Below are 21,897 nucleotides of genomic sequence, written 5' to 3'. Positions count from 1 at the left end.
TAGAGGAGACATGATATTTAAAGCTAGTATGGACACACTGCCCACTCTCATTCTGAGCCTGTTGTGTTTAGGGGACCCTAGGGGTGAAATTGAGGTAGATTAGTAGTGCACTGGGGGAAGGATCGTGACCTGATGCCTTAGGGGCCCTCTGACTGATGAGTGATGCAGAGCCACAGACCTCACAGACTGGCTAAGGAGACCGCCACTGTGATGAACACCATGATCGAGAGCAGTCTGGGAGGAGAGGATTATTTGGCCTACACTTTCATGGCACAGTCTACCAAGGACAGACTTCAGGACTGGAGATGGGAACTGAGGCAGAAGCCAGAGAAACACTGCTGACTGGTTTGCTTTCTTACAAATTCCAGGACCACCTGCCCATAGGGGGCCGGACCCCTACATCAATCATTAATCAAGAACACAACCCACAGACTTCCCTACCCAGTCCAATGGAGGCATTTTTTTTATCAATTAACTTCCTTTTCACCGATAATTGTAGCTTGTGTCAAGTTGATAAAAAGCCAATCAGGACAAAAGCCAAACTATAAACACAAAGGTTTTTTAAAACTTTGTTTTTTAGAAACAGTTGCCAACTCAAAGCTGGTAAGAGGTGTGTTTTCACATGAAACATAATTCAGAATATTATTTTATAAGCATCATTTTGCTTTTGTTGTATTTTCTTGCATAGTTGGTGTATGAATTCTTCTTGAGATTCTTGGAGAGTCCTGATTTCCAGCCCAGCATTGCAAAGAGGTACATTGATCAGAAGTTTGTACAACAGGTAAGGAACTCTTAGATCTCAGATCTTAGCACTTGCTTATTAAGACTAGTCATTCAAAATGTACATAACTTAAAAGTATTTAGTAATTGTCCTTGACAAACAAAAGCGACTTTGAGGGGTTGGCCACAAGACTCCAGTCAAGCCTTCCTGCTTTTCCAGAGGCTCTGTGTTTGAGTCTTGGCACCAGCATCAGGCCCCTCACAAAAGCCTGTTAACTCCAGCTCCAGGGGATTGGGCAGAGGATCCCGTGGTCTTCTGACCCACACAGGCCACACCTTTTTTTTTTAGTAGCTTTCAGAAGTTAAGGGTTCTGTATCAAGGGTGAGCACCCAGTGAAATCAGTCAAGCTGCCCTTCCTGCAGTTCCTCAAAAGTTTGGGGTGACCATTTAATCACTGAGTGTGAACTCTGGGTGCCTTTCTGGACATCCAGCATCAGTCACCTGCCTTTCCTCTCCTAGTGCCACAGGTAAAATGAAGTGGGACCGTCAAGGAGAGGAGGGAGCTAAGCATATGGAATAACTTCTTGGTTTTTAGAAACTGGTATTACCTGTATTTGTAGAACTTACATGCAATTAATTTCTAAGAATGTGTCCATTTGTTTTTATTGTCAAGAGTTTTTTTTTTTTTTTTTGGTTTTTCGAGACAGGGTTTCTCTGTGTAGCTTTGCGCCTTTCCTGGAACTCACTTGGTAGCCCAGGCTGGCCTCGAACTCACAGAGATCCGCCTGGCTCTGCCTCCCGAGTGCTGGGACTAAAGGCGTGCGCCACCACCGCCCGGCCAAGAGTTTTTAAGATAATTTATCAGTCTCTTTTTAATCATTTGAAATTGGCCCTAAACAGAATGGTAAAGTGAACCAAATGTTTCTCTATCCATTTTCTTTTTTGATTTTTCGAGACAGGGTTTCTGTGTGTAGCTTTGTGCCTGTCCTAGAACTCACTCTGTAGCCCAGGTTGGCCTGAACTCACAGAGATCCGCTTACCTCTGGCTCACGAGTGCTGAGATTAAAGGCATGCGCCACCACTGCTGGCTCCATTTTCTCTTTTAAAGCCATTATCAGTATGTAATAAACCTTGTTAGGAATTCGATGCTGAGGGCACAATTAAGCTTCATTACGAGGACCTTTCAGACCACTGTCGGGTGGCCCAGATGTTAAAGACTCCACATAGTTAGAACTGTTCCTGGCTCATAAATGGTAAACAACACTGCCTGCCTAGTCCTTTGAGAGCTTTTCATAAACTACACGAGATTAGATGTTCGTTAACAGTACACTGTACACTTCAGCCATGAGTAAAATCAGTCGAATTAAAATGGGGTCTTTGGGGCTGTTGTAGAGGAAGCACATTTATTATCTTGTATGATTCTCATGCACTCAGGACCTATTATTTCAGATGTCAGCAGGTTGAGGGGAACCTTGCTACTTCAGCCTGGTGCTCTAGATACACAAGAATGCTGGGCTTTTCTGGGGGTGTGAGGGGAAACCTGGTACGGCAGGAACCATTTTCTACTTCTACCCCAAACTCCTAAACTGTCTGGGAAGCCAAGGCAATAATCTGATTGCAACAGTCCGCGGACTGCCTACAGTTGCCTTCCGGGGGACTAGAGGGTGCTCTGTAAACTGCTGTATGGGGATTCTCAGCTTTTGAGAGATTTTGTCAGACTTGGGGGTGGGGGTAACCCTGCAAAATTTAAATTTATGTTCAAATCAGGGAATCTCCAAAGACAACTAAGATGTATTCATTGTTTTGTTTTTGTTTTTTGTGACATGGAACCCATTATTTGAATACGTCACAGATGTTAAGCTTTTAAAGAGAGAGCCCACATCCAGTGCCACACTGCTAGTGAATGGCAGAGTCTGGATTTGAACTAAGAGCAGTGGTTCTCAACCTCCCTAATGCTGTGACGGTGTAATACAGTTTCTCATGTTGTGCTGACTCCCAGCCATGAAATTATTTCATTGCTGCTTCATAACTGTAATGTTGCTACTGTTATGGCTCATAATGTAAATATCTAGTATGCAGTATATCTGATATGAGACCTCAAGGGGCCACAACCTACATGTTGAGAACTGCTGAACTAGATTCTCTGACCTTGATTGAATTACTCTTAAAAGTTTCTTGATAAGAATATCATATTTCAAGCCGGGCGGTGGTGGCGCACGCCTTTAGTCCCAGCACTCGGGAGGCAGAGCCAGGCGGATCTCTGTGAGTTCGAGGCCAGCCTGGGCTACCAAGTGAGTTCCAGGAGAGGCGCAAAGCTACACAGAGAAACCCTGTCTCGAAAAACCAAAAAAAAAAAAAAAAAAAAAAAGAATATCGTATTTCTAATTAGGTTTATTTAGTCATAATATTTCAAAATATGTTTAGCTAACAAGTACTTTTAAGCTTAGTATTTTCCCCTTAGAACAAAATAATCTTTCAAGTAAACCAACATCAGAAACGTGAATTTAAGGTTACAATGAGAAGTTTAGCCATTTTTAACTATAATGATTTGGATCAGTGCTTCTGTTCCATAGGTATTTTTGGCTGTAGCCTCATGCAGTACCATAACCTAGCCAAAAATGAGTGCAAGTCATTTGTTTAGGGCACGTGAGTGTGACTTACGACTACCTCAGAAATTCTACTTGGGTTTGAAATCTACACATAATTGAAGACAAAATGGAGTCAGAGCATCTGGTGAGGCCCAGAGCTTGTCACCTTTTCTGCAACTACCATGGTTGCAGAAACTATAAGGTTCCATGCAATTTGGTAGACTATATATATTTGCATATGGGCTTGATCTTTGAGATAGTCTCACCATGTGGCTTTGGAACTCACTGTATAGATCAGGCTGGCCTCCAATTACCTGTTCTTGGAAGGTAGAGGCAGGAAGATTGCAAGTTCAAGGCCATCCTGGCCACATAATGAGTCCCTGATTCAAAAACCAAGTTTTTAATTTACTATCAAAAAACACTAAATGTCTCTCAAATTATAACACTTAAAAATTATGTTAGGAAAGAATTTTAAAGTCACTGGCAAGGTTAAAAAAGTCTTTAAAATGACACAAAGGATGTATAGAGATGAGTTTAGTAAAAATATTCATGCTTTCCTCAATTTCATTTACTTAGCAAAGATAAAATCTGATAAGGCAGAATATTTAGGAAAAAGGTTAAAGATTTCATAAGCAGTCTTACAATCAAAATTAGAAAAAAGAGTGGTTTTAGCTCGATTATTTTTTTAAAGTAATTTGTCAGATTTTTTTTAAAGCTCCTGGAGCTTTTTGATAGTGAAGATCCTCGAGAACGCGACTTCCTGAAGACCGTTCTGCATCGGATTTATGGGAAGTTTCTTGGGCTGAGAGCGTTCATCAGAAAGCAAATTAACAACATTTTCCTCAGGTAAATTCAGTGTTTAGAGCACTCTTCCCCTCATGCCTTTCCTTTAACCAAGCTCCTTTAGGCTAATTGTAATCTGAAGCCTGACCTAGCTGATGGGATCTCCGTCATTCCTACCCATTTCGTGGTCTCACTTGTGGCAGCTTCACGTTTGAGACGTGTGGGACCTCCTCCTCTAGGTCAGCAGTGGGAGTGAGGACAGTGATAGATGAAAGGAGAATTTGCTGAAAAACTTTCGTGGAGCTTTTTAATTTTCTGAAGCAATCATTATGAAGCCAATACCTGTAAAAGTGCTTTCTTTCGATTTTTTTCTGACAAAGCTAATTAAAATCCATATGGGACTATGATCTAAATACTTGTGAAACATTTGCTTCACATTAATACCTGTGTTTCAGGTTTATTTTCCTTGTCTCTGTTAATTGAAAACAAGGAATTAGGCTGGAACTGGACGTGAGTGGTGACAGCCCCCCGAGAGTCTTAGGTCAGTGCTCCATCCCTCATCTACTGCAGCCCTGTGTCACCCCACTTCCCGCTGCCATCTGCTTTAAAGGCAGTGGATAGATAGCCTATGTCATTTACACTCTAGAAAAGTTCTGAGCAGCTGAAACAGAGGACCCCTTTTCCTTGGATCTTGTGAGTAGTGGTTTCCTTCTTTGAAAAGGCTGCTTTGAGCAATCTCTCCCTCTTCCTTACATATTAAGTAAAATAGAATAATCCAGAAATGAGACTGTTATTCTCAAGTGGCAAATTTTATGTGACTTGAGCAAACAGCTCAAAAGGTCAAGATTGGCTACATAGCAAGCTTGAAGACAGTTTGGGATGCATGAGACCCTGTCTCCAAAGAGAGAGAGAGAGGCGGGGGAGAGGTGAACAAAATGCCTTAGGCTAAACAGTTCAAAGAAAACCTGTCACTGCAGCCCTGGCTTGGTTTCTTCACCGTCTAGCCTGTTTTCTGATGTTTACATTTTATTATATCTATCTTTATTTCAAATTCAGGTTTATATATGAAACAGAACATTTCAATGGTGTGGCTGAACTCCTTGAAATATTAGGAAGGTAGGTGGGGGTTGTTGTATTTTAAGAATTAAGTACTGAATGAATGTTTTATGTACCAAACAGCTGGAGTTGAAAAAAATGAGTCCCTATATTTTTAGAGTTTAGAACACAATGCTAGAGGCCCTGGGTTCAGCCCCCAACAACAGAGCCTAAGATGGGTTTAGGGCCTTGGTGTATAAAATACTGTTGTGTATAAGGTCTACACAGTCTTCTCCCTTTGGAGCTGTGGTGTATATGCCACAAATGTTTTAGGCTCCAGCTGGTAAGAGATAGGAGTTGTCATTTTATCAAACATTCACTACAGGAGTTCTTACCCAAATGTTGACAGGCCGTTCCTAATCTAGCTGTTCTTTAGTCTTTGGTTTTATATACACATTTCCTTTTTGTTCACTACACAGAAGTCATGATAGAATTACATTAACTCAGATTATTCAAAAATGTGGGAGAAACTCCCCACTTACCCCAGAACCTGTTAGAAATTCTAACAGCACTGAGACAGACTCCTGTTGCTTTGGGAGGAAAAGTAAATGTAGCAACGCAGAGCTGAAGTGACAGTGTAGAGGACAGATCACACAGCCCTGCAGGAGCAGAGCCCAGCAGTCTGCCTTACAGCTCCAGGACAGATCACACACTGCCCTGCAGAGCAGAGCCCGCCCAGTCTGCCTTACAGCTCCAGGACAGATCACACACAGCCCTGCAGAGCAGAGCCAGCCCAGTCTGCCTTACAGCTCCAGGACAGATCACACACTGCCCTGCAGAGCAGAGCCAGCCCAGTCTGCCTTACAGCTCCAGGACAGATCACACACAGCCCTGCAGAGCAGAGCCCGCCCAGTCTGCCTTACAGCTCCAGCCCTGAAGCAGATGCTCTTCCTTGTGTGCACAGACAGTGTAACTCTGGAATCAAAGTGTCTACTTAACCCTTCCCCTGCCTTTTCTTCCCTCCAGCATCATCAATGGCTTTGCATTGCCACTGAAAGCAGAACATAAGCAATTTCTAATGAAGGTTCTTATTCCTATGCATACTGCAAAAGGATTGGCTTTGTTTCATGCTCAGGTAAGTTTCAGAAAAACTGCAAATGAAATGAATATTTAACATAAAGGCAAAGGTTTGAGAGATAATAAGATGCTAGTTTTATGTCTGTTAAGGAATTTGCTTTGGCACATTTTTATATGAGTTTGTTTCTGTACTACTAGTACAGTTGTAAGTTAGACATAGAAGTTACTTATATTCAGGTCCAGGACCTAAGCTAAGCTACTTAGCTACGTGACCCTGAGTGAATCTTACACATCAAACCCTAACGACCTATTAGAAAGGGGTTCTCAACCTTCCTGACACTGTGACCCTTTAATACAGTTAGTTCCTCGTGTTGTGGTGACCCCTAACCTTACCATTATTTTTGTTGCTACTTTATAACTAATTTTGCTACTATTATGAATCATAATGTAACCCCCGAAGGGGTCACGACCCACATGTTGAGAACCACTGCCTTAGAGGATAATAATCTGCATATTTCATATTCACAGATAGTCGCTGGAAGTCTAAATGGGTATTTTAAAGTTAACCAAGTCTAGAGCTAACAATCTGCCGAACTTAGAACTTACTTTAAGGATTAAAAGTTACACAGTTATGAATATATTCATCCCATACTGCAACTGAAAACTGAAGTGACATTTTGTGTAAATGGGAAACTATCTCGTATCCCTAAATGTTACTTGACTGACGTCTCCTCCACTTGTCTTTGCCCTTTAGCTGGCGTACTGTGTGGTGCAGTTCCTGGAGAAAGACACAACCCTGACAGAGCCTGTAAGTGTCGGGTTCCCTCCTGCGCCTGTCTGACGAGTGCCTGTGCAGCCGCTGTCACCCAGCGGGAGCAGCTCCCGGGGGGCGGGGACGGGAGCATGCTCATGAGCAATGGAGATCCAGAGACCACAGTGCAAACACACGGAACACCAGAGCCATCCCCTTGAGTTTATGTTCAGAAGACAGACACAAAAAGACGGTTTCCTCGCCTTTAGCAGTTTGGATTACAGTCTTAGAGTATATCTGCCCATAAGATGAAAATTCGGGAGAGAGTGAAAAGATAATTATCAAGAAAGGTGACTGAGTTAGGGTGAGGATGGAAGGCACCAGAAGCATAATGAAGTGTAACCTTCAGCACTGGCTGATCTGGAACATGCTGTGTATATCCTAGACTGGCCTCTAGCTCGCTATGCTGCTCCTGCCTCAGCCTCCTAAATGCTGGATTTTGAGCTCACCCAACTGACCATACACACCATTGCAACATTAGTAAAATGAGTGATAGAATGATAGAATGCTTTCTAAGCACTTTAAATACAAATACTGAAGGATTAAATTCAACTATATTAGGCTAACCCTAGGGGTGCTTAAAAATTTATATGCATGGTATTTATCTTTCACCTGAATAGTAGTTACAGTATCACAGCTGAAAACCAAGTTCAAAGATAAATCGGAATTCAGAGCACTGTGGTACGAAGCATAAGCTCTCTAATGCGGTGAACTGTCAACTCTTGATGGCTCCCACCTGGCACACAATGACTGTAACTTAATGTGGTGTGAGTAAAGGTTAAGGAGAGTTTTCAAGGTCATGTATTCTGCTTTTCTTTTTAACCTATTGAGTTGAACCATTCTGGCAGTTCTAGTTTTTGTATTAGTGCACTACTGGATGAGCAAAATTTCTTTAACGTTTGTTGAAATATACGGTCTCCTAATATTTTATTGTACCTTGATTTTGTCAATCAAGAAATAACTTGGGGCTGGAGAGATGGCTCAGCAGTTAAGAGCACTGGCTGCTCTTCCAAAGGTCCTGAGTTCAATTCCCAGCACCCACATGGTGGCTCAACCATCCGTAACGAGATCTGGTGTCCTCTTCTGACCTGTAAGCATACATGTAGGCAGAACACTGTATACATAATAAATAAATCTTAAAAAAAAAAAAAAAGAAATAACTTGGGAACCCTGGCTTTTAAAATGTGTACTTTATAAAGTTTAGATAATGGGAAATTATCTGTTCTTTCCTGTGAAGAGCTGAGGCTTGAGCTCAGTTTATTGAGTGCTGGCCTAGCATGCACAGGGCCCTCATAAGCCTCATAGAGGAAGGCAGACACAGAAGATCAGAAATCCAAGGTCATTCTTGACTCTGGTATACAGTCTTTTAAAAAACAAAACAACAACAAAAAAAAACCTTCTTGTAAAATAACCTCCTTCACCCAGTCAGGTTGTATTTCATTTTCTTGTGTTATAATTGGTCACTTACGTTGATATTCTTCCATTAGAATGTAAGTAGGTTCCATGAAAACCAGAGACTCCATCTGCTCACCTCTGTCCAGTATCATGTCCCAGGCCCTCAGTACGTATTTGTTGAACCAGCCCAAGTGCAAAGCTGAGTAGGAGTTTTCATGTACTGAGTGCTGAATGCTTTATTTCGGAATGAGTAACTATCCTGACATTAGTTAGTGGGGGTCAGATAGGCTATGGTGTATTCCAGGCCCTGTACCCCTGAGTAGGATTACAGACATGCATCACCACACCCGACTGTTCAGTTCATTCTAAATTCCGTTGTTTCTTGTAGGTGATCAGAGGACTGCTGAAATTTTGGCCAAAAACATGCAGTCAGAAAGAGGTAGGTTTTAGTAAAAAATACAGTGCATTGCAGTCAGACTTTGCAGTCTTGACCTGCTCCAGCATGTGGGGAGCGGGGAGTTAGCACAGCTCTGAACTGTGCCCACTTCCTCGTGTGCAGGTGTGCCTGTCTCCACAGCTTCTAAATTAGTGTCATCTGTTGTAAAATTTTTAACACTTGTTTTTTAACCTAGGTGATGTTTTTAGGAGAAATTGAAGAAATCTTAGATGTCATTGAACCAACACAATTCAAAAAGATTGAAGAGCCCCTTTTTAAGCAGATATCCAAGTGTGTCTCCAGTTCTCATTTTCAGGTATCAGCTTCCTTCCTGGGTGACACTGATTTGTTCCATCCTTTTCCCCTGTGAATTTTGATGTTTCTCATTATCTTTTGTAGGTTGCAGAAAGAGCACTGTACTTCTGGAATAATGAATATATTCTTAGTTTGATTGAAGAGAATATTGATAAAATTCTGCCAATTATGTTTGCCAGTTTGTATAAAATTTCCAAAGAACACTGGAATCAGTAAGTTTTTTTTTTTTTTTTTTTTTAACATATAAACAGCCCTGGCTGGCCTTGAAATCATGTATTACTTTTTTTTTTAAACCATTTGAAACCTCTACTGCAGGTTACCTAACATCACAGTTTTAGATATTAGAGTTGTATGTGAATGTTCCTTAGCAAATGGTCTCACCAAAGCGTGGTCCAGTACACTTTCGGGAACATCATGTGGCTGAGCTGCACCTGGCCTCCCAAGCTAAGAGCTCAAGACTATACATTCTAACATCTGTGACATTTTCATCTTGCTACCCAGGGTTTCAGACGAGACACACATGAAGAGAACCAGAATATTCTTAGCTATGTTAAATCTCAGCATAACATAGGAAGGGTGTAAGCTTTGGAATCAGATCATACATGCACCTTTGGCTTGTGTAACCAGAGTTACATCATCTAAAGATAATTATGTGTTCAGCGGACACCAGCCCAATTCAGAGATGAAAGTGCTGTGTTTCCCGGCTGCTGGCCTCTAACCCTGAACTGGCTTCTTTCCTTCAGGACCATTGTCGCACTTGTGTACAATGTGCTGAAAACCCTAATGGAGATGAACGGCAAGCTTTTCGATGATCTTACTAGTTCCTACAAAGCCGAGAGACAGAGGTACTTGATACACTTTATAATTCAGTGTTACTCAGTTCAGAAAGGTCTATCTCTTATTGGTTGGATCTGTGGTGAATACTTTAGCCATTATAATTTGAAAGCCTCTGAGCACTAAAGCCGTTGCCCAGAAAAGTAATCCTGGTATTTTTATAAATTTGTTAAGGGTGACATGACTCTCTTCCTCTGATGGTTAGATTGTGGTCTTCTGTTGGTCTCATGCTGAACCTTAAGCTACTACCCATGTACACTGACTGTATTTTACACAAACCGTTTGTCCACACTGGCTTCCCTGACAGTTGCAGTGCTGTGGATTACCAGCAGGTGGTATTGAGGTCAGCATACTGTCAGGGCCCTGGCTTAGGATGACAGTTATCTGGTGTTCCTTGTGCTGTATTTTAGGGGATGAATGAATCCATATCCACCTTCAGGAACATGCCTTAGTGACTATTTCCTCATAAGGTGGGCAGTGACTACTCCATCCTCAAGGCTGCCTGCCACACACTGTTTTGTTTACATAGAAAAGATCCAGCCCTCCAATAATTTACTGAATGCATTCTTCTCTTAATAGCTTAATAGTTCACCAGGGCATAGTGGGACTGGGGAAGGTATAGGCAGTCAGATCTCTGACTCTAAGGATAGGACTATATAGTTGAGACCCTCTGTCAAACAAAATCCCACAAAGTTCAGATAGGAACACAGTCTGAGCCCAGAAAGCAACAGGCAGAAAGAGGTGAGTAGGGAACTGTAAATTGGTCACGTGACTGTCACCAGATTCTTTAAAATGAGCTGTAGAAATAAAAGCCCATGTTTCCATGTTTATGGCCTGTACCCAAACTGAACATGAACTGATGGGTGGGTAGGAGCAAAGGTGGGGCTCCTGCATCGCTGACCTAGGGCCACTCTAGTGACTGTGGTAAGCTAATCCATGTGTGGTCACATAAGCCTACAACCACTTGGGAGGGCGACAGAAATGAGGTATTCCACACCGTGAGCTGCCAGTGAGTGACTTCCTTGAGCTTCTGATTAAAACTGTTGGTTTCTCCTCAGAGAGAAAAAGAAAGAATTGGAACGTGAAGAATTATGGAAAAAATTAGAAGAGTTGAAGCTAAAGAAGGCTCTAGAAAAACAGAACAGTGCTTATAACATGCACAGTATTCTCGGCAGTACAAGTGCCAAATAAAGATCAGCTCCCACCTCTGCTGGGTGGGCAGTTTTGTACACTTTTTTGGAATATATAAAAACTTCAAAGCAAACCTCATCAGTATAATATAATTAGGAGGCCAGTTTTTCCTGGCAAGTGTAAGTGAAAGAAATCTGGACTAAACATAGCCCTGTGCTGTATCATGGCCACAGTCTATTGTAACCTTTGCCTAATCATCGACTGTCACCGTCATCACGTTAGGAGTGAGGTGGTTGTGGGAGTGGGGAGAATCACGACTTGAACTTGTGATTGTGCTGCACACAGAGCGGGTTGTCTTCTGTGCTTTCATAGTGCTGCAGCCCTCGTCACATCTGAGGAAAGAGCTCCGTCAGATGAACTGAGGTGCTGTCATTCCCTTCTAGGGAGAGGGTGGGATAAAGGCCCACATCTTTGAAGACACTGCCATTCTCTGGGTTCTGTGACACCTTGCAGTTCCAGGCTTCTGAAGCACAAAGTATTAAAGCTGGGGAAAGTAAACCAAAATTCTGACTGCTCCCAAATACCCCTTCAGCAGCAGCACCCCAGAGTGTAACAAAGTAGCATCAGCGGGTGGACCTTAGGCTCACCTCTCCTTCATTCCTCTCCAAGGCTGGAGGCAGGGCCTTCCCAGTCCTCGACTGCCCGACCCCAGGCCTGCCTGCAGGGTGGAGGCTCTGAGTCCCACGGTGTGATGCAGACTGCTAGCTGTCACTGCCTGGCTTTATTTAAAGGAAATGCATTGACTATGTAGAAGCCTTGTATGTTCTTACCTGGTCAGGTATTTCTCACATGTTGTTATCAGTACCATTCCAACCTCTTGCCTTGCTGTTGTATGGAAACCTGTTTTATAATGAAAGATCTTCACTGGGGATTGAGCAGCATTTAATAAAGTCTATGTTTGTATTTTGCCTTATGTCATCTTTTATATCTGGGAGATATTTACAGAAAATCACAACTTGTGGATGTGTTCTAATTAAAATTAGGATGCTTGTGGTCCATGGATTTATAATCTGGCCATTTATTGAAATGTAACCATTTAAAGAATCTTTTATAAAATAAAATCCCAAGCTTCATGTCCCTCTGTGTTCTAGGACAGGTTTATCATTAAAGCTAGTTTTAATTAAAACAGGCTGGGGAGGGGGTGAGTCTCATAATCTACAACAGCAGCCGTTCTGTGAAAGGCTGTGAAAGCAACCTGGACAGCCTCCATGACCCTGGAAAAACCTTCCTTGAAGTACAGTGGCTTGTAATTTTTGTCACATTATCAAGCAGTGGACTTTCCAGGGCCACTCTGTCATCCATTCACACAAGCTGCTCCCTTAAGGCCCTGTGCTGCTCACAGCTGGGACAACCATAAAACACAGGCTGCCTTTCCAGAAAGTGGGAGTTTGGTTTCTACTCAATCAGTAGGCAAAAATACTTCCTAATTATCTAAAGCAAATATAATAGCTTAACTTTTCACAATACAGGAAAGCTCTAGTGTTCGCTGAGGCAGATTTCATTAGATATTTAATTATTAAAGTGATACGCCACTTAGAGTTTTGTAACCATGCTAAGCACACACCCTACCACCAGGGCTGCACTCTTGCCCCTAGATAGACCTGGAGCCTTTCACTTATTTTTAATGTTGTTGATGTGTTTATGCTCGGCATTACATACTGTAATGGTATTTTACAAAAAAAAAAAAAATAATTTGTCTAAAATCTAAATTCATGTACATCTATGAAACAGAAAGGTAGCAGGGGATATTTCATTATACAAGTTTATTTCTAGAGATTCAGCCAAAACAGTTTCTTGCTGCTAAATTTGGAGACAGAAATGCCTAACTTATACATGTGAGCAGTTCCCTTCAGATTCCCCAAGGCCTAATTGTGAATTCTTTGAATGTTACCATATTCCCTCTGGACACACAATTTGGAAAAGACAGGGCTTGGGTTTATATAAGTGCTATTTGTCAAAGCCTTAAAGGCCACCATTTTGGGTGTTTCTTTAGGACACAGTGACCTACTAAGCAGCTTATTCATAGTGTGGTACGTCCAGCTTACCTTCCCTGGAAGCAGTGGTGACATAGCTCGGGTCAGAGCCGCCGTGGTGCCGTTTGGGTTGGTGGTCACAGTGTGAACACGTCCAGTATTACACACCTTGAGGCAGAGCCGCTGTGGTGCCGTTTGGGTTGGTGGTCACAGTGTGAACACGTCCAGTACTGACACCTGTTGGTTTACTGGGTATTCACACTCACTCCTTTTGTACTAGCCCAACTTTATTTACCTGTTAATAAAATCAAGGTACACTAAGTAGGCGCCTACTATATACATCTGTGCAAGTGCTTCCAGCAGTGACTACTGAGCTCACACCTCCGTCAACACAGCCCATCACAAATGTCATCACTAGTTTCTAGTAGCCTTTAAAGTCTCATGTAAGACCAGGCACTGTGGTACTGGCTTTTATTCTCAGCAATGGGAAGGCAGAGGCAGGCCTGGTCTAAACAATGAGTTCCACCAGGGCTACATTTAAAAAAAAGTCTCATCTAGACTCTGACAAGTTGTTAAGTAACAATAGTAGATGTGTAAAAGTCATGAGGAATTTTGTATACAGGGCATATCTGTCCACTTTAAAAAAAAAAAAAAAAACTAAGGTAAAGAGGGAGCTTAACTATTTAATGAACAAATAGGAAGAAGCTGCCTTCCACAAACCCCCTCCAAGGCACTAGACAGCTCTGTAAAATGTCTGTTAATAATTTAAGTACTTAAATAAGTTTCAGGCTAGTCATTGGATGTTTGCCTGTGGGCTCGAACAGCCTCCTGGGCCAGGTTTGACCATCCAGTTTGAAAGACTGTCCTTCCCTGCAAGGTCCCTTCAAGTGAGTACAGGATTGCTGGTGGCTCGGTTTGTCAGCGGGAGAATAAGGCTTCCGTCGGTTTGGAGTGTCTTGGCGGCTTCAGCTTATGTGGTTTGTTGCCTGGCCTCTTCTTTTTAGGTATCGTTTCCTGATTTTGATCATCCACTTCACGCTTAGTTTGGCAAACTCTGCTGCTTTAAATAAGGCAAGGAAAGCCCCGCAGAGGAGTGCAATGGTGTTCCAGGGATTGGCCGTGATGATCTGTGGAACAGAGAAAAATGGGGTTGTTGGTTTGCATCGACCCTGACTCTCTGTGTTTTAGATTTTGGAGTCACCAGCACCACGTGCCTCCGCTCACTCAGACTTAATGCCCACAGCTGGTCAGGGGGAGCCATGAGCCCCGCCACATAATAAAGTAACTCAGAGGACACTCCTCCTCGATACTGTAAGACATTCGTGCTGAGCTTTAACTTGGTGCCTTAGTCCTACCAGTGACTCAGATTCCCCTAAAGTCTTCTCATTTCAGTCTCCGGTTTCCAGATGGGGCCCCCACACTCGTCATGTGGACTCTGCCACTCGGCCTCTGCGCCTTCCTTCCCCTGCTGGGATGTTGTCCTATCTGGACTTTATAATCCTTCCAGCTCAGCACTTTGTCCAGCCATTCAGCCAGAAGCCTTTCTTTCGCTGAAGTTGTTTATCGCATGGAGCCCCGTGACAGCCGTTTACTGTCTAGCAATGATTTAAAGCAGTAGCTTGGTCTCCATGGAATACTCTTATCCCTGTGCAGTGCTAATGGACTCAGCCTTGTGCTTGCAGGACAAGGACTCTTCCATAGAGTCTTCTCCCTCACCAAACTTAGGTAGGGTTCTGGAATTCCCATGTGTGGCTAAAAAAAAAAAAAAGCACTTGCAAGCCTGGTTCAGTGGAGTAATCTGAGACAGAATGAGCCCCTGTTCACATGTGCACAGTGGCCATACCTCTGCCTTCAGGACTGCTGGGACGCATGCTTCAAGGGACTTCAAGGGCTCTACTTGGACCAAAATAAGCCTCTCATAACAGGTAGCTCAGGTGAAGAACATCAGCGTGCATTCCTTATGGGCACAGCTGTAAACCAGTTCCTTTCACCCTAGCTGTCCAAGCCTCAAGCCTCACCCCTCACAGAGCCTGGGCCAACAGTGACAGCAAAAATACATCCATCTCACAGAATCCATCCTGGGATGTGAAGTGCCCGTGTTTTTAAGCTTTAGAATCTCTTCCCTATTGCCATGATCATCTCAGGATGTCTTGTGATGACGTGAAGAAGGCCACTCTTAGCAGTACTTACATCCTGGACCTTCTGGATGAAGGGATCTTTCCATTCAAAGACCACAAAGAATAACTGAGTACTCTTCTCGGCAGCCGGCCTCTGGTCAATGTAATTAACCACACTGGTCTAGGTGCAGAACAGACAGAATTAGCACTTCTGGGCCCTCCCTTGCCTGGGCCTGGGAAGAAGAAGCAGGAAGGGACTTGGCTCTCCTAACAGCATCTTCCAGAGAAGGAAAGTCAAGTCTCATATACAAGACCTTTTCACTGGTACCAGAGCTGGCTGGGGCTTTACAGTTCTTTGAGAGAGAAAAGATTGCAATGCCTGTCACCAAAATCTACCATCAGATGTCGAGACTCACAATTAAGCCATATTCAATCTACTACAGAAGACAAATTCAAAAGTCCCAAATTTCAAAATACTTGGGTCTTAAGGGATAAGCAGTCTAACCCTTCAAGTCTACAGGGACAAAATGTGGCCCCCACTCCATGTGACAAGGCAGCTCTCTAAGTACTTAGTAGGTATAAGTGGTAAGATCTGCCAGTCAACTATGAAAGAAGCTCCGTGAGATAATGGTGAGAAGACAGGCTTGAAAGGCATGGGCCACCTCTGATCTGATGCTCACATTGGCCACAGGAAGTCAATGCTGAGATTTACTGCAGGGCTGCCCATGAGTGCGGTGACTAAGGGCATGCCAAGCCTTCGTGGGCCTGGGCAGTCATGTTACAATAGCATTTTGTAGTCTTGTTTTCAGGGTTTGTCACCACCAAAGGCAGGAAAAATCCTGTCCCTTGACTAGACCTAGGTGCCAGGGTTCCACGTGCACAGAGAGAACTAGAAAAACCACCACTAAAGCAGAGGTAGGGCTAGGTTATTTCCAATTGTAATGAAGCAGCCCTCCCGAAGAAGCAAGCAGATCCCTTTCCATCCCACAGACGTGCCTTTTCTGTCTTCCCCTGTTCTTCCCAGATCACAGTAAAAGGACCCCAGCAATCTTCCTGCCTCAACCTGGCATGCTCCTGGCTCTGGGCCAAGGGACCAAAAGCCTTCTGATCAGCTCATCTTCTGCATCCTCACAGGTCATCACACCCCACTATGCCTGGTCCCCTCATCCCCTACAATCCCTGGCAGCATCAGGAAGTGCTTCCCATGTCTACAGGCACAGAGCTAGTTTTGTGGAGAACAAGCAAGCTGCTGTGGACTGCCTTCAGCACATGAAGCCTTCACAAGACTACTAAAGATATCCTAGGGCCCCACCCAAAAGACCCTTCCCCTCAAAGTCTGCCTCTGCCACAGATCCAACTGTGGAGATCATTATGTTTGCCAAGGAAACAGCCACTACCTCTTGCCGGAACTCGACAGCTTCTCGGCCGTCCTCCTCTTTGGTCTTCACCAACGACATCTTGACCCAGGTGCGGAAGCCTCCTGAGAACTTCCAGCTGGAGTAGGCACTCTCACAGGCCTGCATGAAGCCCGCTTTGTCTGGGCTTGGGGAAGCGAGAGAAGGAAGGTCCAGGTTAATCCAGGCCCAACAGCTGGAGCCCAGTGGGGCCAAAGCAAACTCTAGTCCCATGTCAAGCTGGTTTCTTTTCTGGTACAATCGGGATGCTATGGATTCCCTGCTCCCTTTCCAGAATCTGACTGTCTTACCAGGGTTGTTGCTCAGTTAGCATCAAAAGCAATGCCCAACCTGGCTATACCTCTGTTTGGTTTCCACGAGCCCCGCCCCCCACCCCACCTCCACCATGGGCACACTCCTTCCCTCTCACATCACCCCCCCACCACCAGCTCAGTCACCCACACTTGGGTTTCTGGAAGCACCCTGAAATATGGCTGAAGCATGGTGTGCCACACTCAGTGAAATTCAACCTCCTGAGAGGCCCAGCAATGGGAAGAGCGTCCCATGGGAACTGTAGATGAAGCAGAAGCTAAGCACAAGAGAGCAAGTGTAGAGTGGCACACGCCTGTCATCTCAGCACCCGGGAGGACAGCCTGGGCTACAGAGTAATACCCTGCCTCAAAAACTGCTTGGTCCTAGAAGGGACAGTTAGAACACCACCACCCTCCCACTGAAGAATCAGGATAATTCTAACTGTAAACAGTTCACACAGAAAAAGACATGAAGGTAGACAGGGGACTCATTGGGGAGAATAAGGGTTTCAGTGGGGGAGATACTGAGGCCAAGGCTCAGAGATCCAGGGTGGGAAGGATAGCAGAGGTAGTATGTGACTTTCTGTTCAAGTGGACAGTCACCTCCCTGCCACTGTGATGTATCATCCTACATCATAGAAATGGAGCCTTCGGCTCAGCAAGACTAGGCAGGGACAGACAGGAATATTCCTATTTTCTTTTTCTTTTTTTTTTTTTTTTTTTTGGTTTTTCGAGACAGGGTTTCTCTGTGTAGCTTTGCGCCTTTCCTGGAACTCACTTGGTAGCCCAGGCTGGCCTCGAACTCACAGAGATCCGCCTGGCTCTGCCTCCCGAGTGCTGGGATTAAAGGCGTGCGCCACCACCGCCCGGCGAATATTCCTATTTTCTACCAAGTGTTTTAAGCCCCAGAGATAGCACTGAATTGTCCCTCAGTGTTTGAAGACAACAGGAGCTGTCAGCGGGCAGGCATCTGAAGGCAAGGAGGCGCCTCAGCAGCCGAGGCCTGCAGGGGAGCCCTCTCCATGCAGCACTGCATCCACAACTGCTTAACTGCAGCTAATGTAATGGGCCACCAGGTTCTTAGGGTAGCTCCTATCCTGAGCCAGCCCTGCTCCCCTTCCGCAGCTTCATCCCTACATTTCCAGCATGGACATGCCCACCTTTGCATGAACTCGTGGAAAGAGGAGAAGAGGAGGTAGTCAATGGCACTGAAGTCCTCGTTGCTCTGGTTCAGGCTGAACTGGAGAAACACCAGCTCCCGCTTCTTCACTTCCTGTGGCCCCTGGACAATCAGGGCGGACTGCTGTGGGGAAACAAGTCAGAGCCTTAGTGCTCGGAGCTGCACGCTCCCCCAGTGCTCACACAGGCCCACAGAGGCTCATCCACAAGCACTGGCTGGCAAGCCCACAGCAGGGCACCCAGCAGCCTCCGGCGACTGCAGCCAAACCCTCCTGCCCAGGGATGCAAGCTGGCCAGGGGGACTTCGCAGCACAGCACCTGAGCCCAGCTGAGTGTGACACATGTCCCTCTGCACAGGCTGCCCACGCTGTGGAGCACCTTTACTGGGTGAGGGCGTTTGCCCTCGCCTGTTGGGTTGGTGTGTCCCAGTTAAACTTGCTCCTGAGTCATCTACTGATGGGAGTCTTCGATTCAATACGGTGAGTGAAGGCTGCCCGTCTTTCTCTTACGCCTTCTGGGTTGGCTTGCGGAGGAATGCCAATACTTGCACATTCCCCAGGCGTCATGTTTTAAATCTTGCATATGCATACTATGTATGCCTGGCTTTAGTTTTATGTGACATTGTAAGCAACTGGCTCCCAACCTGCCTCCTGCCTTCCTGTACCCTGCACTGGTCTGTCCCTGAGCCAGGACTGTGCTGCCAATGACATCACCCTGTTGAGGAAGGCGACCTTGGCCTGGTCCGGTCCCTCCCTCATATTCTTCCCAGAGCCCAGCTGTTGCAGTATGCACTCTCCTCTCTCCTAAATGTACTTTAACAGTAGCTTGTAACGCCCAGCTAAGCTCACCAGGGCTTTCCACTGAGACAACTGGTGGAGTCATGTGAGATTACCTCCCCTCTCCCTCGCCTTCACTCTCCCTCGCCTCTAGCCTTCACCTCTCACCTTTCAGGGAGCAGGCATGTGCTCAGAAACTGACCCTGACCATGTGGACAGACAACCTCACAGACAGCGGCACTGCTGGGCAGTCCCGTGGAGCAGCAGTGCCCGAGTGACCCTGCCCGCCAGTCAGGCTGCTCCCTCAGGAAGCGTGTTTCCACACAGGAGCTAAGCCGGTGCTCTGACCGGCACACTCTGTCAGATGCAACTCAATGCTACAGGAGGTAGAAAAGCCAGAGGCGGTATGAGCTTCACCTGTGGGTGGTGAGAAAACCAGGCAGTGAGGGGCACACCAATCCTACAGACCAGAAAGGGGGTGGCCCTGGCTGTGGGAAAGCAAATCATTGGCTACAGGCGAACCACCATGAAATCCGGAGCACAAGAAACCAGGAAGTCAACAAAAACTTAGGCAGTGACCTGATAAGACCCTCAACAGGGGTCACTGTCACGGGACTCAGTGGGCTCAGTCAGCCAGAGCCTGCACATTAACAGCTCCCTGCAGTGAGAACAGGCCACCTCCCAGCCTGCCAGCTCAGCCCCAGTCCCCAGATAACTCAAGCTGGAAGCAGATCCTGGGGAGGCGGGCAGTTTCCTCACATCCAGTTCTGATGTGACCAGCAAAGCCTGCAGCCATGCAGACCAGCCTGTAGATGAGGCTGCAGCAGCCAGTTTCCCAGAGAGCAGCAGGAAGGAGCTGGCCGCACACCGCAGCAGAAATGCAGGCCCTGGGTGGCTGTCACCAGAGTGGCAGAGCAGCTGTGAACACTCCAGTCATCCTCACCACGTGGACACAGCGGTGCATCTTACTCCTCTCCTCCCTGTTCCTTTTTCAGAGACGGAGTCTCACTGAGGTGCTCAACAGGCTGAACTGGCCTTGAGCAAGGTCCTCCCACCTCAGTCTCCCAAGTGCCCTGGATGCTGGGTGCACACCCCACACCAGTCTCCTCATTACGTCATTACACGCTGGTTTTTGCTCAGGGAGCAGGTGACCAGGGAGGAGGAAACTTCTTTGAGCTTCACAGCGTGTGGCTGGAAGGAGTTGATGGAGAATATTTACCGTCCCTCAGAACTGGAGGTGGTAACTGCACCTAACATCCTTCCCGTGAAAACACTTGACTTGTGTGCCCCTTATTTCACGGGTTCTATATTTAAATTATGAACTACCATAGCAATACAACAGTTTTGAGTGTGAGCGGCTGCCTCGTAGGAAGCATGTCAGGTCATGGGGGAGAGGAAGCGGTCCCCAAAATGAGCACAGCTGCACCCAGTGCTATTGTGCTTCTCAGAGAGAATGAGGTGAGCCGGGAGTTCAGATGCCACTTTCCTGGCTACGGTTGCCCTCTTCTTGACTGGATTCTGCCGGTTCATTTCAGGTCATTATTTCATGTTGGCTTTGTAGAATGTCCAGTGACACCAACTGTCCATTCTCAGTTAGGAAAACAGGATTCAGATGCCAAGTAGTGGCCCAAGGGTGGATAGACGTCTCCCTAGTGCTTATGTCTGTTTGCTTAACACTCTCCACCCACGGGAGCACTGTAACTGTGGATAGGGAGTACCAGCAGACCAGGTTTCCGCCTGAGATCCCTGCAGCAGTTCTGTCTCCACACCTGAGCAGAGGGCTTTCCCTCAGCTGGTGCAGAGGCTGTTCTGAGGCCTGGCACCCAGAGACACACCTTGCCCAGCAGCTCTGCAACCAGAGAGGACAAAGTCCTGGAGTCACAGCCGTCAGCCATGCTCCAAACTCAGTCACTCAGTCACGCTGAGCTGGGGGCCAGAGGTCAGCACCACCCAGCAGTCCTGTCCTGGGTTATGAGCCTTCTCTGACTGGCCAGCTCCATCAACCAGTTCCAATCAGTAATCTGCATGGTACACTAGCTTCTCCAGCCTTCTGGTCTACCAGTGTGCAGGGCTGTCCTCCTGCCCTATCCTATCCTGTTTTGTAAGGAGTAGGAATCCTTTCATCAGGCTTTTTTTTTCCCCGAGAGGTGGCCTGGCCTGGAAACCAATCAGCTAGAGTCTCAGTGCAGTTTCTTCAACTTGTGGTTCCTCTCACTCGATGGAGCAGGACTGGCCCCACAGCACGACACACTCCTGTCCTTTTTTCTGTCCCGAGCCACATCTCACGTACCCCTCCAGCTCTGCATGGTCACCAGCTGAGCTGTGATGTGGGGTGTCAGCAATCCTTACCACCCAACTTCACATTGGCAAATTTCTCAAACTATGGATTCCTAGGCCCCACCCACAGGAATGGTGACAATTCCTGGAAACTGGTATTTTCAGTGACACCGATAACCACAGGCAGACTTACCTGCAGCCCAGCCACCCTCCCATCAAGCAGGAAGCCCTGAGGGTTATCAGCCCCAGGGGCATGTACTTTGGTGCCTCTCACCTGCCAAGGACCAAGGGCCCATGCCTACAGGCTATAAGAAAAGGAAGGCTATAATCCTTAGCGGGTGTCGATAACAACACACAACCCAGGGAAACGGGCATTACCATGGTGTGATTGGAGAAGGGATGGGTGTAATTGATCCTCTGGGTGGTGCAGTTCCTGTCTCCTGGCTGGCCAGGGCTGGCAAGAGGTGGGATGACCTCATAGTGGTGCTTACAGCTGAGCAGCTGAGCCTGCCCAGGGTATAGGGCGATCCCTGGAAAGAAAAGAAACCGCAAGTGTCAGAAGTCACAGTCCTGAGCACTCCCCATCATCTCACACCTCCCTCCTTGGGAAAGTGCCAAGGCAGCAGCAGAAAAGGGGGTGGAGGCACATCCCCAGCCCCACCCCAATGGAGGGCACTCTCCACC

At 46.0% G+C, this 21,897-nt stretch overlaps 2 protein-coding genes across 5 annotated transcripts in view; one reads left to right on the top strand and one right to left on the bottom strand.

The window, feature by feature from the left end:
- Ppp2r5a (protein phosphatase 2 regulatory subunit B'alpha) overlaps positions 1-12,089 on the top strand; it is a 49,062-nt gene extending 36,973 nt beyond the window's left edge. The window contains exons 4-13 of the mRNA XM_052738015.1: positions 689-781; positions 4,025-4,155; positions 5,149-5,208; positions 6,154-6,262; positions 6,959-7,012; positions 8,799-8,849; positions 9,043-9,162; positions 9,246-9,373; positions 9,905-10,006; positions 11,054-12,089. Coding sequence (XP_052593975.1) covers positions 689-781; positions 4,025-4,155; positions 5,149-5,208; positions 6,154-6,262; positions 6,959-7,012; positions 8,799-8,849; positions 9,043-9,162; positions 9,246-9,373; positions 9,905-10,006; positions 11,054-11,186 — 981 coding nt within the window. The 3' untranslated portion in view covers positions 11,187-12,089. The remainder of the gene's footprint in view (positions 1-688; positions 782-4,024; positions 4,156-5,148; positions 5,209-6,153; positions 6,263-6,958; positions 7,013-8,798; positions 8,850-9,042; positions 9,163-9,245; positions 9,374-9,904; positions 10,007-11,053) is intronic.
- Positions 12,090-12,930: 841 nt separating this feature from the next.
- Pacc1 (proton activated chloride channel 1) overlaps positions 12,931-21,897 on the bottom strand; it is a 28,790-nt gene continuing 19,823 nt past the window's right edge. For 3 of the 4 annotated variants that reach the window (XM_052738018.1, XM_052738017.1, XM_052738016.1), the window contains 5 exons: positions 21,592-21,743; positions 18,142-18,284; positions 16,674-16,818; positions 15,350-15,457; positions 12,931-14,286 (listed from right to left, as the gene is read on the bottom strand). In XM_052738018.1, the coding sequence (XP_052593978.1) occupies positions 14,125-14,286; positions 15,350-15,457; positions 16,674-16,818; positions 18,142-18,284; positions 21,592-21,743 (710 nt within the window). In that variant the 3' untranslated portion in view covers positions 12,931-14,124. Of the gene's footprint in view, positions 14,287-15,345; positions 15,458-16,673; positions 16,819-18,141; positions 18,285-21,591; positions 21,744-21,897 lie in introns of those variants that run through there. The other variant, XM_052738019.1, reaches the window with a different exon arrangement.

The sequence above is a fragment of the Peromyscus californicus genome, unplaced genomic scaffold, assembly GCF_007827085.1.
Source record: "Peromyscus californicus insignis strain IS unplaced genomic scaffold, ASM782708v3 Scaffold_14__1_contigs__length_90479793_seg_2, whole genome shotgun sequence".
In the NCBI taxonomy this organism is placed as follows: domain Eukaryota; kingdom Metazoa; phylum Chordata; class Mammalia; order Rodentia; family Cricetidae; genus Peromyscus; species Peromyscus californicus.
This window is presented reverse-complemented; position numbering and strand designations above follow the sequence as displayed.